This window comes from Bradysia coprophila, chromosome IV (genome assembly GCF_014529535.1).
Source record: "Bradysia coprophila strain Holo2 chromosome IV, BU_Bcop_v1, whole genome shotgun sequence".
NCBI classification, from domain to species: Eukaryota; Metazoa; Arthropoda; class Insecta; order Diptera; family Sciaridae; genus Bradysia; species Bradysia coprophila.
In genome coordinates this window covers 2,705,872-2,722,763 of record NC_050738.1, presented here as the reverse complement: position 1 = coordinate 2,722,763, position 16,892 = coordinate 2,705,872, and the positions used below count along the sequence as shown (strand labels likewise).

At 34.9% G+C, this 16,892-nt stretch overlaps 1 protein-coding gene and 3 long non-coding RNA genes across 5 annotated transcripts in view; 3 read left to right on the top strand and 1 right to left on the bottom strand.

Moving 5' to 3' along the window:
- LOC119066483 overlaps positions 1-16,892 on the top strand; it is a 274,825-nt gene that overhangs the window by 88,949 nt on the left and 168,984 nt on the right. The window lies entirely within an intron of this gene.
- LOC119066481 lies at positions 2,808-11,091 on the top strand. 2 transcript variants are annotated; one of them, XM_037168991.1, is made up of 3 exons: positions 2,808-3,186; positions 10,566-10,730; positions 10,815-11,091. In XM_037168991.1, the coding sequence occupies exons 1-3, from the start codon at positions 3,123-3,125 to the stop codon at positions 11,018-11,020; spliced, it is 435 nt and encodes a 144-aa protein (XP_037024886.1). In that variant the 5' UTR covers positions 2,808-3,122; the 3' UTR covers positions 11,021-11,091. The 2 variants fall into 2 exon arrangements, with proteins under 2 accessions (XP_037024886.1, XP_037024885.1); XM_037168990.1 differs by lacking the exons at positions 10,566-10,730; positions 10,815-11,091 and adding exons at positions 7,518-7,682; positions 8,605-9,100 and having other exon boundaries at positions 2,848-3,186.
- On the top strand, positions 4,437-6,863 carry LOC119066487. The gene is made up of 2 exons (XR_005085758.1): positions 4,437-4,849; positions 4,898-6,863. It is a non-coding gene; the product is annotated as an uncharacterized LOC119066487 (long non-coding RNA).
- LOC119066485 lies at positions 11,385-16,726 on the bottom strand. The gene is made up of 3 exons (XR_005085756.1): positions 16,232-16,726; positions 15,794-16,174; positions 11,385-11,633 (listed from the first exon to the last, which is right to left on the bottom strand). It is a non-coding gene; the product is annotated as an uncharacterized LOC119066485 (long non-coding RNA).

Below are 16,892 nucleotides of genomic sequence, written 5' to 3'. Positions count from 1 at the left end.
CCATAATGGTTTACCCTTATTATATAAAACGAATTGCGAAGTCATTTCCACTCATCGACAAAGTATTAGAATTGTTCCAAATGTTCAATTCATAAATTCCGAAAGAGACTTCAGTCAAACTCTAATATTATCCTCTGTGTGCGTATGTTAATTTCAAATTAATGTCAAAGAAATAATATTTTGCGTTACTTCTGGGATGGCATGGTACTGGTACTATCACCTATAATAACCACGCATAACCTAAGGAATACGGTTTGCGATTCGCTTATATCACGCACTCACAATCGTATATTAAATAACTAAATTTTGTTGTAATTGAACGACAAGATACAAAAAAAAACTCCTCTCCATCGCTCTTGCAAAGCATCTCGGAACAATAAAATAAAACGTTTTAAGTGAACATAATACACGACATCCGGCTAACTAGCTTTTGTAGACATTGGCCATAAATTGCTTGAACGCGTACCTATGCCATGTATATATGTGATTTAGATTGATTGTTGCGTCACCAGATTATGCATGGTCATCAAAATTTCGCATGTATATGGCATGTTCTTTTGTAACATTTTCGTGCATGGTGTTTTTTCAATACAAAATAAAGATATTGCAAACATTGGAAATGATTTGAAAACTGTTTCTTAATGATAAATGAGGATGAATCTTCATATTAAGACAAAAAAATCTAAATTTTTATGCAAAATCTGCCAAGTACAACAAAATCAATCGTCGTTCCGAACGTTTCTAAAGTGAGAAAAATTGTATGCAGTCATCGACGGCAAAGGTGTTTTCTTATAGTTTCATAATTAAATTTGAACCATTACTTAATTTAAAAATAAGAAGAAGGGCAAAACTTCATTTTAATCACAGATTAAGTTAAATTTGATTGAGAAATTAATATAAAATAATTAAAAATATCACCGTTCCGAACGTTTCCTTAGTAAAAAAATCCAAAACATCATACCGATAGGCAAACATTTTTCGAACAAACCGCTACTAAAGTGCATTAAATTGGTATACAAATAGCGCGTTGCGCGCTATTTTACATTGAAAACAAAAGATTAATGACGCCAAATACCGGTAGCAACCAAAAATCCGCTACAAATTTCTGTAAAATACCGGTAAATGTATATTTTTAACACTAGTACGACAGTCCCTGTGTGTTAGTACAAATTGTGAATTCTCACTGAGCGTGGAAACTGCCATATACTCTACTCATAGGCAAATTGTTTATTGGTTAATAGGCGAGACATTTACTAAAATTGGAGTAAGACAACAATTTTTGTTTGAGAGTTTCATGACCGTAATTTGATGTGAAACAATGACTATCCAGAACGTTGCCTTTAACTGAAGTCGAACCAATCATACAGTTTGATTATGCTATCGGTTCGCAAAACGTTTTGCAATAATAATTATGGGAAACTGTCTAAATGTGTGTGAAATTAGCACTTCATTGTCAATCGAGTTAAACATAAACCAACCATAGCCTGATGAATGATGAAAGATCAATGGATCATTAAATAATTAATAATTCACTATAAATAGCACTGTACTAACATTACAGTTAGTATGGGGTTTAGCATTTTAAAAATTGCAGGCTCATCGCTCGATAAAATGATTAAAAATCTGTTACTTCTTATACATCGTCCAATTTTTGATCCAAAATCTTTTACTTCGTTAAAATTAACATACATTTTGCTATACAACAGAATGCTGGCAAAAGAATTTATCGCTTACTTGTTGTACATAGCAGATGACTACCTGTTTCAAAAGGGACGCTTGAGTTATGTATTAACAAACCTTGCCCCTTACAGCTTCTATAGAAATCTATTTGTAATTGAAGGGTGTTAATGCCTTATATTTGAAACGTTTTCTACGTCTTTATCACAACAGTGTTGTCACAGCACTGCTGTGTCTTTATACAAACGTAACCGGTAATAGGGATATTCCTTTCAATTTTTATGCTCGATATACGATCGTATATCTAGCATATCGAATATATTTGCATAATATTGCCAGAGGGCGTTGGATGATATTTGACCATTTGTATGGACTTGGAACAAGCCTATCAGTACAATAACTGTCAGTAGTACTTTACATCGAGTTTCCTTCAAAATCGTCGAAATGGTATTACTCTTCATCTGATCCATTTCGTTTGTAAAATTGACAGCATTCTGGGAGTGTTTTTTTTAAATAAAGTTGTGTACAACAACCTGGCTCCGATTTACCACTAATTGATAATAGAAGGAGCAGCACCTCTTGGTACTAACAAATAAGTAACAACCAGTAAGTCAAGAGAACCTAAAGATTTCGAATATTTTGGCTTTTTCGAACTGAACAAAGTCAAAGTGCGTAAACATAAAATTACAAAAATTACGAACTTTGATAATTCTCCTGAATTCATTAACAAAACGGCAGTGTCATCTGTTATTGACAAGGGAAACAATAATTAGTAAAACCATCTACTAACGTGTATTATAGCAAAATGTATGGTAAAGCTAATGAAGTACTAGATTTGGCACCTATATGTTGAAACATAGCAAATCAAATAACAGATGTAACGGCATGATAGTCGTATATAAAACGGTTAGCGCAGTAGCTAAATAAAATTAAAATAAAATTGATGAGATTGTCTGTTTGGATATAATGTGATTCATCGAACAATTAATACAAATCATTCGCAATTATGTAACACACCCTACCGTCACTGAATCTTGCAAATCATTCTCGTTTCAATCGTTACTCTTTTCTTTATTTTTTCTAACAACAATAAAACCCTTGCGATCCCCAACTACACCGATGTTTCGTTCATATCGTTCATTTATATGCGTTCCGAGAAGGCAGCATAGTGTAAGGCACATTCACGAAGCAGCACAAACCAGCATCCGTTTATCTGTGTACTAATTTTTCTACCATCACAATAAGTGCGGCTACTAAGGCGAACTGTTCTGTGTCTCTTGCACAAAGTGTGTTAAACTTAGCGAAAATAGTTTTTTTTTGGTTTGAACTGCGTAAACTGCCACTAAACTAGTTTCGAATATTCAAATTGTATTCCATCGGTGAATAAGTTTCGCTTAGAAAAATAAATAAATTCAAAACGGAAAACCAGCTAATATCCTGATAGAATGGCTGTTATGCAATCAATTGTGTTTGCCAGTGCTGTGATACTTGTATTACTCGTTAATGAAGGTGAGAATTCGTTTTGTTTGGAGGAAACAGATTTGCATTTTTGTTATGAGAGAAATTGATTTGGGGTGTCAACAATTTGTACTTTAAGTTCCATTTATAAGCTAAAATACGAGCGGTTAAATGTCCAATGAAAAGAGTGTTACCGACTATAGTACAGCGGTTGAATTCATTTATTCAGATTCAATCAGAGCCAATACTTTATCAGTCAGAATCGAAATGACTTTGAACGAGAATTATTGTAGACAAAATGTGTGCAACTGGCGTTTATATATCGGTAGAACATACGGTTTACGTAAGTTTCAAAGTTGCTGTGAACTTTGTAAAAAAAATCGATAAAAGTTTTCAGGATGAAGGAAATCCCTTTTCCATACTAGTTTTCGTTTGAAAAGTTCTCAATCAAAACGCATGCCTCGAATTTCAACCGAATTTGATTGAATATATATGTACGGAACTAGGACAGATTCGTTGTTACGCATGGTAACTGAATTTTTTTCCCTCTTCAGAACGGAAATTTATAATTCTCGGGAGTCATTTGTCGAAATGAATAAATGATTTTTGACGAAATTGCGTTATGCGTTTGGAATTAGGTTTGAAATTAGTTTGAAAAACTGTCAATTCGAACAGCGATTTCAGAGTTATGTTTATGATACCGTTTCAGGATTGTGATAGTTATTCTGCTATGGAAAAATTGTAAGAACTCAGAGCAGAGATGAGATTTTTAACTTTAAAAATTTAAAAATTTTGGCTGTATGACCAATGACAATTCCAATATTTATTTTCTTCCAATAAATTGCAGAACTCTTGAATTGTCTTTCCTAAACTTTCTTACGAAAGCTCAACAGTTAAACTAATTGAAAATGCGTAAACTGAATGATATTATAAAGGCACATGAAACATAAGCGGTAATGCTAAAATGTAAGTTTCGTACAAGACTTAAGACTCCATAAGTCTTTTCAAATTCTGAAGGCTGATGGACAAACTTTCTTTGAGAGTGAAACGCTGTGACAATTTTTGGGCAAACATTTTCTTGAATTTTCCCACGTTTTCCTGGATTTTCCAACATTTTACAGAATTTTACCAAAAAAAATTTTTGGAAAAAATAGTGGAAATTAAAGAAAATGTTTTCCCAAAAATAGTCCTTGGTCTGTAGAATTTATTTGCTTCCCCTTTCAGTTAGAGTTAAGTGGCTGAAAAATGAGCTTATTGTTTCACTTTTATCGGAGGGTTCATCATTGGTAAATTCATTTAACGAATTTACTGAAAGTTACAAAAATTTACCGAAATTTACCGAAATTACCAGTAAATTTACGGGAGATCTCTGTGTATTCGGTAAATGAATTTGTCAATAATATGTCCTGTATAATCACAACATCAGTTTTACTTTCTCCCGTTGTTACACGAACTGTATGCAAATTAGTACTGGCATTTTAATTTAAAACTGAATTCGAATCGTGAACACTTTCCCCTTTTAACTTAAATTCTTTTGCTCATCATTTTCAATTCTAAAAAATTTTAATTGTCCCGATCAGCATTCCAATCAAACAAATTGATCTTGTTATGAAAAATTAATTAAAAAAATGAAATAAGCAAAGAAATATCGGCGACATGAGCAACTCCGATTTGTTGACTCAACTGTGTAGAATCTAATCTACACTGTAGACGAGTACAGTTAAAGTGAAGCAAACAGTCTACTTGTAAAAACAATTCTCAGTAAATAGTTAATGGAGCCAAGGCTGTAAACTTTGGAGAGGTCACGCAGAGCGCCATTTTATTAGATACGCGGAAACATACCACTTCTGGTGATTGTAAATATAAACAGAACCCCAAAGTTTACAGTCTTGAATGGAGCAACGTTCATGTTTTTTGCACACCCAAGAGAACTGTGTCAGAAATTTGTATAAACTTCTTCTATTTCGACTACTACTACACTTAAAATATATAGGCCTTGAACTATTAGATTGATGTACTCGGTAGTACTCGTATAAGAAACGTAAGTCACTCGTAGACACAATTCTAGAATGAGTTAGAATATGGAGACCCTTCGTGTGTGGAACTTATTAAAAAGGAAAGAAAAATCTAACACAATTTTGTTCGTTGTACTGAAGGTCATCACGGTCAAATTTCGTCTATTCCATCATTTTCGCCACAGCCACAAATTTTCATAAGTTTTACAGCATTAGTGTCGTAATGCGAATTAAGCATGTTCAGCACTTGGTAGTTAATTTATTTTTAGTGATTACAGGTGATGTTAGTGAAATCTAGACATCTTTAATCTTCAGCTGTTTTTTAGCTGGTCCACTCATACAAACGAAACAACTTTTGCTTTTTTGTCGGGTGAAATACTAGGTGGTAAAACCGTACTACATGGAACGAGCAGTTTTGTTTGTATGTGTGATCCAGCGGAAAAACAGCTGAAGCAAATTTATGTCTAAATTTCAATGACATTTCCTGTAGTATAGACTTTCAAGCATTTTATTTCGTTTATCATTAGCTATATTAAATGGTTCATTGCATCGTATAACAGGGGGAATGTTAACGCGAATTTTAGTGTAAATAAATTAAAATTCGTGGCAACGTTACATCCACATTCGACGATGAAATCAACCAAAAATCAGACAAAAAAAAGTTACTAAAAAATCAAACAAAAATATTTTATTTTATCAGCGACATCAATTTTCCCATTCACTTCAGACAAATTACATTCAAAATTTCGGCGATATTTTCAAAATTTTAACGGCATGATTTTTAATTGGTGCAGTAAAATGAAAACACATCCAATACTAAACAAACCAAAAAAAAAAAAAGAAAAGAAAAATTGGTGTTACGTGACATAAAGAAAATTCATTCCATTCACAACGGTAAGCACATTCCTTTAATTTTTGTTTTTTTAAATTTTTATTGTAACATTTTTGACATATCATATTTTGCTTCATTAACCAATCAGCTTACACGGCATGTGGTGCGCTAAATCAGTTATTATATAAATATATATTGTAGCGAATACAAATTGAATGATATAATGTTCGGCTCAAATGCCACACTTACAAGGTCACAAAATAGAAAGACTTTGAATTACTGTCCATTAAGTAACTCGTAAATTACACCACTCTTGAGGTCAATACATTACAGTGGTTTTGCTTATTATCCAATAAATAGCTTACAACGTATAACATCAAATTTAAGCGGCAGACAGCAATCATATCATCAGAATAAACCATTGAAACTGGTGATTTCTTTTCATCCAATGATACCAATTCCTTTACTTCATAAATTTTGCAATAAAAGACGAAGTACGTCATGTAGCTCGTCGCTCAGTTTTCCTAGTTTTCCGCTACTGTCGGTAACAGATGACATATTGCATAATTGCTTTTCGGATACCTTAGTTACTCTATATTATGTAAACTCAACATAATCTATAGATGAAGTCTAGCACGTTCTATTAGATTAGAGAAATGGTAGCAGCTTTGGGATCAGTTCTAACCTTTTAACCATAATTACTATTGAATCTGGTACTTCTTTTGGTAAATTAGCCGTTTAGTGGTTTGTATACGAAATATTTTGCTTTATTCGTTTTCAGAAACTAAATGAAAACGCTAGGCGGTGATCAGCGCTTATTTATGTTATGTCGATAACATTGTCGATAACAGATGATTAGCCATTTCTGAAAGGTTATATCATGATTTGAGCTGTAAGAAACCGCTTTTACTTTTAACTATCTGTAGCTTTGGCTCTATCTATCGAAATTTTACCAAAGACACTCTACAGTAACAAACACTCTAAATGACCGTCTTTTTCTTAATTTGTTGTTTCTCCAACTTCTGTCATTTCTCTATAATATATTTGTTATAGAGAAATGAGAGAAGTTGGAGAAATAAGAGATTTAAAAAAAGACGATCATTTAGAGTTGTTAGATCCGAATCAATATTTTCCCTCGTTTTCCTAATTGCTGCCATATACAACAGCCTTCGATACCTCGATTGCCCTTCTGGTAATTGATCCGAAAACTAAAGACATGAAGAAGGAATATAAGATTAACACGTAACCATTAAAAATCGCTGCCATCTGTATACCTGTTTGCTCTTTTCTACCGCAAGAACAAATGCTTGACTTTATATGTTGCGCTATAACCAAATTCCAAAAGAAAACACAATTTTTGAATCAAAAATCAAAAACAAATTTGGTGGTGAAGCCGTACATTTTTCTATGTCTGTTGCTACAGCCCATAAACCAACCGTATACTGTGTAAAATGTGATTTACAATTTGTGTAACAAAATATACGAAACCGTTTTGCAAATACTATTTCACTGATACAATGAATTGCACAATTTAGGTTCAGCGATCCGCTGTTACGAATGTAATAGTTTCAACGACACCAGATGCGCAAACGACATTCCACCGACCGAAATGTCCGTTACATGTGGTATAGGAAAGGATGGAGGAGCTCCAACCACTTGCCGAAAGATCGTCCAACAAATTGAATTCTCTGTCAACGGATGTAAGGACATTTGAATATGATATTGAGCACAGTGAGTTTGAAATGACATTGAGTCGACAGAGGCTTTTAGTTCTGTCTTTTCGCTAGTAGTAGTATGAATGAGCGAGACAGAACCTCTACGCCTAAGCTGGCCGTGTTGGCTGTAGTATCTTGTAGCACAGCACTGCTACTCATGCTAGTAGCAGAGCTGTGCTTGTAGTCGTAATAGTATCATAAAAGTATCATAAAGGTCCTGTCTGTTAATTATAGACGATACTGGTAAATTTCAGTGCAAAACAACGGAATTTAGAAAATGACCGGACATCCGCTCAGATGGGATATCGTTTGACCTTGAAAAATGAGTTGCAAATTAAAATGAGTGGTGAAGGTCATTGCTTCGCTGTTATTGTACGTTAACACGTATTTCAGTTCTTTCGAAAATTATAATAGCTTCGATGCACATTCAGCAACGGCTGTTATTGATTTAATAAGGTTTTTACTATTAATTGTAAAGACGGATAACTCCGTATCGATAAACATAATTTTAGTCCAAGGTTCTACTCAGCCCCCCACCAGATTTTTTCTCGGTAAAGATCTGTTGATGTTACAGGCTTTATTTTAAAACTATTTTACCACGTCAGTTTTGCGCCCCAGATAGAGAACCTTGCACTTCCTAAAACGATACGTCCGGGACAAATGTCCTGAGGATATGGGTGCCACTGAGGTAGCTATTTCAGTCTACAGCTACGTATTGAACAGACGCGTAGAACATTTTCTAAAACCAAATTATTCACAAAAACAACCGATATACATTTCCACTTTGGCATCAAAAGAACCTCACACTCGTCGTAATGTTTATCCTTGTTCAAGCTCACTGTGCTATTTTCGTTTTCGTGAAGTGTGCCAATATTTTCCATCGCATAATTTATAATTTATTCTACAGTACAGCCGGATGTTCGCATCATCCGAACTTGCGCCCATGACAACTCCGATACGAAAGTAAAATGCTATAAACGGGCTGGATTCGGTGGTAGACAAGTTGTCTGCGGATGCGAAGGCGACAATTGCAACGGTTCAATGTCACTAAAAGCCATTACATTCGGACCGATTGCTATCATCGCCATTTTGGCATATCTATTTCATCTGTGATGATGCTAAACCCATCGCTTTAATTTAAACACAAAATTTTTTCAACAAAAAAAAAATATTTTCTTTTTTAAATGTATCATATACATTGAAGTATGGAATGTAGAAGAGCAATGATGGAAAGACGAAAGAATTATAATTTAAACAAATTTTAAAGAAAATAAATTGCGAACCGATAAGTTGATGTTGCCAATGCAATGCTTTAGTAAGTACTTAGAGTAGAACTAATTAAAAATCATATCTCACACAACATTCCGAATAAACCAATATCATCTATTGAACGTTCTAAACAATTGGGATTTTTATTTTCTCGCGTTTTCTTTCGATGCTAACAAATTACAGCCCTCGTGAATCGTTATGGACTCCACACTGGAATGGAGAAACAAAAATCCACGATACGAGACCAGTCACATCAACTTCGGATTTTATAACCTGTCAACAGACAATCAACCGAAGACATGGGTACACGCAAGACATCCAACCACTGTTTCGATCTGAGAGAAAATTAGATACCCTTTGCTACCGAGGATAAACGACTCAATGATGATTTCGTAACAGGACTTCCTACAACTCAAAAACTGAATGAAATCGTTTGTGCTGAATTATACACGAGCAATTGAAAGTCGGTTTCAATCATAATTTTCTTTGTTCCAATATCAGTTTCGAAGTTCGACGTAGTACCCTACGTAGTACCAATCCAAGGACAAAAATTAGTCCTCGGTCCATTAACCAAACTTTTTTTTATGAATGAGAGAACAATAGTTGCCCGACGACTCATTCTTGTCGAAAGATTGGTACGCTTACTCTAATAACAAAGAAAAAAAAGAATAATCGAAATAGAACGTCAATCGCTCGAATGTATTCAGTATTAAAGTTCTCAGTCCCTAAGATAAGCACGGTTCGACGCTAATGATATATTGATACTTAAGACACAAAAATGTTTTTTGTTGAAAATCTCTCTAGGAAAATTTTCTTTTAAGTTTTGACCCTCGTTGGAAATTACTTCTTCTAGTGATCGAACGAGCCAGAACCAATTTTTTTCGTCTTACGATTTTAGGTCGTGACCTTAAGAGGACTGATAAGTCACAAGGTCTACAAGGAACCTTTTGCTAATTTTGATAAGTTTTAATTCTCTGTGACATTACGTGTATTCTAACTCTACCTGCATATAGTTACGCGAAGCAGACCTAGTTCAAATGTTTCTTTTGTTCTTTTGTCAAAAGAATTTTTTTAATTAATTCTCCTTCATGTTGCTATGTGCAGTTACAGTAATTCGTCGCCAATTTTCATTAAATTTGATGACGTATCTGCCGTAGTGTTCATAAGAAACAAGTTTCCTCAGAATTCTTTTGTTTTATTTTTGACAATTGTTTCTTATGAAAATTACAACTCGCCGGACAACGTAGCGGTATATTGGTGAGAGTACCATAAATTTTCACTTTTTTCCAGATTTTCTAAATTTTTCCCAAAATAATTCTTTAAATCGTGGAAAAATTGAGAAACTTTGGGAAACAATTAACAAAATTCGTGAGACTCATTGATTTCGTAAGCAAAATCTCGTCTCAAATCATGCAATCGTAGTTTCTGATATCAATTAAACGATGAATGAAACATGAAACCGAATCAATGAATGCTCCGGATAACCGGAAATTGATTACACTTAATTTGTATGCACTACATCACCACTCCCATGTCGTATCTATTAATTAAATCAAAATTGTGCATTAACTGAAGCAAAATTGAAATTTTCAACAATAGGTTCAGCTATTCGTTGCTATGAATGCAACAGTTACAACGACACACGTTGCGCTCAAGACATACCACCGACAGATTTGTCCATCGAATGCGGTGATCATCAGAAAGGCGTCAAATATTCGTTTTGTCGGAAAATCAAACAAATTATCGAGTTCTCGGTGAATCAATGTAAGTAGCAGCGAACAAGACCGTACAGTCACATGAAATTTACTTCGTCGAGTTTCGTTAAATTGTTTTCTTTTAACTTTTCAGTGCCAGCAGATACCCGTATCATTCGTGGATGCGGTTGGGATGATTCGTCGTACAAGAACAAATGTTATCAACGATCTGGATTCGGTGGTCGACAGGAAGTGTGCGCTTGCGATCAGGACAATTGTAACGATTCAACATCGTTGAAGAGTTCTTTGGCCGGTGTATTGGCTTTGTCGGTTCTAATGCTTGTCGCCATGAAAAATTAACTCAAATTTTCCTCCCTTTCGTCTCGTCATCGAATGATGGTTTTTAAATATAGTTTTTAGAAGACAGCAAACACAAAAGTATTTATAGCTCTATGTTAACGGTAAAAATCAAGCACTTTAATGGATAAGTTGCGGATTGTTGATTGTTGTGCGGAAGGAATCATTCCATTCATCTGTTCGTAGCGTTATATTAACTAGTTTAATCATTGGTTGTGTCACATCAGTACGCATTAGTTAATAAAATTTAAGTAACAAAACCAATTCACCTAAGAAAATAGTAGTTACTAATGTTCCTGTGCCAAAGTCTGTATTAAAAAAAACGAAAAGAACCAACAAAGCAAATCGAAAAACATTTTAATTTTTTAATTTTATCCAATTTCTTTATTTCTTTTTTCAAAAAAACAAATCAATGTGTTCAGTAAAATAAAAACAAATTCAGACACCAAAATCGTTGTTGTTTTGCTTACTTTTCGGATAAAATTATCGATTTTGAGTTGACCCTCGTCTTACACACCGATATCGTATGGAAACGTCTTACCTCGATCGATAACATTTTCTTTTGCGCAATATTGTCATCGTCGCGCCGATCAGTCGATGAGATTGGTTGAAGGTCCTTGAAAGAAACAACAATAATTATTAGTCATTCACTTTTGATAGCAAGGGATAAAAAGTTGAAAATTCCCGTTTTCGTGCAAATTTTGTTTTCCCGACGCGAAGCCGAGTCCAATAAGCACACGAAAACTTGATTTTTCAATTTTACAGACAGGCATGTGAAACATTTAGCGAAAATAGTTAGTGAGAAGTGAGAGATAAAATTTCAATAGTTATTTACGTAACGGTTGAGTAGTACAACTCGCGAAATAGCTTAAAATATACTGCAAATACGTAAATAACTATTATATGATGTAAGCCCAAAGGTTGGAAAGTGAAGATTGTAAGCCACAGGGGGCGAAAGCGAAGCTTTCACTGCGTGGGCTTACATTTCTGTCTTTTTCGGCCCTTACAGTAAATCATATGAAAGAGGTTTAGTGTATTAGTGTGTTATTAAGCAAAAAATTGACTTTTTGGCTGACTTGCGGCCATGTAAGTACTATAGATTAGATCGGAAAAATTCCAGGCACTTTCACATGCAGGGTTCTTTTGTGACTTACAAAACTTTTCCAAAGAAATGTGAGGTTGGAAAGTCGATTTAGAAGAAAGAAATAGACCAAATGAATGATAATAGTGAGAGGAAATATGAAAAAGAGACTCACTTTTGGCATCGTGAGACAAGTGAGTCAGCCTGCCTGCTCTTATCTCCAGTTTTGTAATGGATTTTACATGTTAAGGCCGTCGAAATTTCATGAAATTCGATGTAAGTATGTGTTCTGAAAGTTCAAGATAAACTTGGTGAGTTGAGGAAGAAAAGGCTTGACGCTGCCAAGCAAGGAACAGAAAATTCATGGGGATATGCAATTAAAGGGCCATTGGAGTGAGCTTTAGTCGAGCTATAGTCAGTCGTTCAATCTGCTTACTTATCTCAGTCGTCTTGTCAATTAGCCCAATTTTACTTCGAATGACTGAAGTTAATTATTATTCATATTTTTATAAAACGAAAAAGCTCACAAGTTGAAAATAACGACAACAGTCACGCAATATCGCACTTTCGTCGGGTTGAAAAACGAGGACCATTCACTCTTTTGTTTCTTGCAAGCTTTTTCAATTCACCGAATATTAGTTGATGATCGAAGAACTTTCGGTCATGGTGGGATTGTCTTTGAATTAACCCACTGGCAATTGAGTTGTAAAAGCGTTTTGCCTTATACAGAGTTCCCACGGCTTAGGAAGGCTCCTAAAATTAGGAATTTTAGGAAATTTTAAAGGCAATTTTAGGAGTATTTTAGGAGATTTGGAAGGTAATTTTAGGAGAATTTTAGGAGGAATTTTTTAAAATGGGGAAAGGTTGTGTAAGTAATTTCCGGAGGAATTTTTGCTCTGTTTCTCTGTTTCTCATACACTTCGTAAAATACTAAAAATGTTTAAGAAAATTGACAAAAAGTTATTTTTTTTTGTCAAAACATATTTTTCCTTATGTAGTTTAATAATTGAAACTTTTATGATTTCCCCTTTTCTGACGCCAGTCTCGACTAGCCAGCAACTGATCCTTTATCAGGTTTTTCTTGTCGACTGCGCCTTTCGAATTAACAAGATTCACCATAATTTTGTTTCCATCATTTATCAGCTTTTGTGCACTAAAAAGTTTTTTTCTACTGGATCTGGAGAGATTTCTCGATATCGGAAAGTTTTTCTGAACTCTATTTTTTTTGTGAAGATGCTTTATTGAGATTATCTTCCGCCTCTTTATTCTTAAGAAGTACTACCTTCTCGACTTTTTGTTGTTCGAGAAAAGTAAAGTACATTGGAGCACATCTGGAAAATACGTCGATTCATTAGGAAGTCAGTGACGTTTATATTATTCAATGTGTCCTTAAACGTTCGATGTGACACGATAGTCGCATCTTCTAACAAACTGCGATCCTCGATAATGTATTTATTTTCGCTAAATCCACGTTCAGGATCGCTATTTGCATGACTCAAAGAAAGGAGTGTTTTCGCAAGTTGAGTCAGGTTCATACAGAAGTTCAAATTCATTGCCGCATAATTTTGCTGTTTTTACCGTTTTTAGTTTTTCAGTATTATTAAAAAATTTCTTCGAGAGTGTGAGCTCATTTTAGGAATTTTAGGAGTTTTAGAAGATTTTAGTAGATTTTAGGAGGATTCGGTCCATTTTATGAATTTTATGAATTTTAGGAGTAGTGGGAACTCTGCTAATATCTATAGCAGTTCAGAGATTATTACATCGATGACTGTTAGGCATGGTCTACAGTAAATTTTACTTTACTTTTGTTAGATTATCTCATCCATGAACCGTATAACAATCACATTACAAAATTATCAAACTCTAGTTTCGAGAACTAATTTAAAGGTAAAAAAAAATCAAGTAGAGATTCTTGAATTGCTGCTTGTGCTGCTTCCGGTTTTTTGTTTTCCAATTTTTTCCACGTAATCTAAAGCAACCACAAGTTTTTCCCAGTTCTTCTACCAGTCAGCCTTTGCATTTTTTTGGTAACCGTTTCGTGTTATGTCGGTGGTATAGTCTGCAATGTCTGCAATCCACTCGAATGCCACTTCGTTTACTCCTTTAGTGACCAAATAACCGGCTCAAATATCCCAATATCATTTCATCCTATTCAGTTCGTATCTACTGCGACTCTGGATACGCCGTGAATTGCGTCTCCATTTACTATAGGTTTATACGCACTGTTTGTGATGCCGACGCGTAAGGAAGCTCGCATCCCGAGTGTTCTCCAAAGGATAACTAAGATTTTTCGTTGATAATGCATGCAGTCAAGCATCGGATTTTGGTTTAGAAAGAACAGCTTTGCATGTTCATCAAGTTCAGTAATTTCTCCCCATTCAAATTATTGTTTTTTTTAGATTATCTAATCCATGAACCATATAGCAATCAAACTACAAAAATATCAAAGTCTAGTTTCGCGAACTAATTTAAAAGTTAAATAAATTTCAAGCAGAGATTCTTCATTGAGGATCGTTCATCAATTGCTGCTTGTGCTGCTTCCGCTTTTTTGTTTTCCAATTTTTTCCACGTCATCTAAAGCAACCGCAAGTTTTTCCCAGTTCTTCCACCAGTCAGCCTTTCCATTTTCTTGGTTACCACTTCTTGTTATGGTGTTATGCCGTTGGGATAGTCTGCAATCCACTCGAGTTATGCCACTTCGTTTACTCCTTTAGAGACCAAATAACCGGCTCAAATATCCAAATACCAATTCATCCTATTCAGTTCGTATCTGCTGCGACTCTTGATAGGCCGTGAATTGTGTCTCCATTTACTATGGGTTTATACGCATTGTTTGCTGATAGTGATGCCGACGCGTAAGGAAGCTCACATCCCGAGTGTTATCCAAAGGATAACTAAGATTTTTCGTTGGTAATGCATGCAATCAAGCATCGGATTTTGATTTAGGAAGGACAGCTTTGCATGTTCATCAAGTGCAGTAATTTCGCCAATTCTTCATTCAAATTAGCTTATTGTTTGGTTAACATCGCATCAATTCGACTTCCTTTCCAATGTGTTTGGACACTATTTCCTTCAAAATAAAGCAGAAATTGGTTGCCCTGCACCGTGCACTTTGAATTATCATTGCAATATGTCCTCAAATTATTCCTCAGCTTTGATCATTTTCTACGACATCTACTAGCTAGAATCATTTACGACGACTAAGTGTAAACTGAATGGTGAGACTACTGTATTTAATGATGTTACTTTCAATTAAAATTGACTGAACCAATGGTCCTCTATCAGAAAAAGCGTTTGGTCTAACCGATCCTTATGAATTTGAACATCGAACACCAGGTCACGCTGACATGTGGGAAAACTGTAATTTAGTCAATTTTTTTTTCTTCCTCCTAAATAGTTCTTGTTAATTCATATTTCTAAGATGGACCGCTGAATTTGCTGATATTTTAGGAAACAGCTAATATAAAATTGGACCTTACTACATCGAGTGGAATGAGAGCAATTTCTTAACGATCCCAACTGGTTTTTATCATGAAAAGAAAAGAAAAATATCAAAAAACAAAACTTGAAAACAAAAACCATGGAATGGAGGTGGTGCAACCAAGGGAGGAATGAAGATATCATGTCGTTGCGATTGTTCCAATCGTAAAGTTTTCTTATCCTGTCTATTAACAAAAAAAAATTGTTTAACTTACCATATCCATCCTAGCGACGTAGTGAAGGATGCTCGCCGGATAATTCTGCAGTAGTCGGAAGTCTGTCTTGAAAGTTACGGCCGTAATAAATTGGAATTCGTCTCCTGGGTCGTCTACGATTGTAACCGTCGTTTGGAGCGATTTGTGGGTCAATCCCGATACCCATGTATATGACTCCCTCCGGTAGTTGGAGGTCTAGATCGTCAAATCTCATTGCAGCATGCCATCTACGGGCACCATCCATTTTGTTTAAATAGATGTGTTAAATGCGCTAGAAACCGGTTGGATAATTTTGAAGTGGTGGCAGTGTTGTCGACGAAATATTCAGCTTCACAGTAATGAATCGAATCCGACTCAATTCCAAAATTCATATGAAACGGACTGGGGAAAAAGATCGGTTTTGAAGGCAGTCAAATAACGTGAGTAGAAAACACATACCAAAAGCAACATAGAAACTATGGAAAACCGGCGACTGGTGATGCTGGAGAGAGTGAAGCACTTCATAAATCAATATTCACAAAATTCTCTGCACTCTCAGACTGTGTATATCACAAAGGTCCACTGTTTACTATACTACACTATTCACACAAGTTTGTTTCGTCCAACTAGAAAATCAACTTTTTTGACTTTACAAAGCTCAATTTTTATGGTTTTATGCTATCAATGACCTAATTCACTTAATTTTCGTTCGCGTTGAAAACAGATTTGTTTACAGTTAAACGACACAATGAAAAAGGACGCTAAAAATGACATAAATTTGACGTTTACCAGATGGCGACATCTGTTGTAAATAAATACAACTTCCCAGAAGCACATTTTTTCTGCCAACTATCATGGTAACCATAATGTAAAACTGTAAAGCCCAACAAAACTGCGCCAAACATTATGTAACGAATGCAAGTGAAAATTTATTGTACCCGTCGAACAAACGATTATTTTAAACGTTTCCCAACAGATGCTTTTAAATTATCATTTTTCTTAAAATTCGCTAAGACCAATTTTACCAGCATTTGGTATATAAGAAAAATCAAAAACGTACACCATCGGATGTGTTTGTGTCTTCTAGACGTTGGGCGGCTTCTGACACTGATCGCATTTG

What these genes read in the sequence shown, in the direction of transcription:
- LOC119066481 (XM_037168991.1), top strand. Translation starts at nt 3,123, where the DNA reads ATGGCTGTTATGCAATCAATTGTGTTTGCCAGTGCTGTGATACTTGTA. An exon ending in TGTATTACTCGTTAATGAAG is followed by an intron (nt 3,187 to 10,565) that starts GTGAGAATTCGT and finishes TTTCAACAATAG; the next exon opens with GTTCAGCTATTCGTTGCTAT. An exon ending in CGAGTTCTCGGTGAATCAAT is followed by an intron (nt 10,731 to 10,814) that starts GTAAGTAGCAGC and finishes TTAACTTTTCAG; the next exon opens with TGCCAGCAGATACCCGTATC.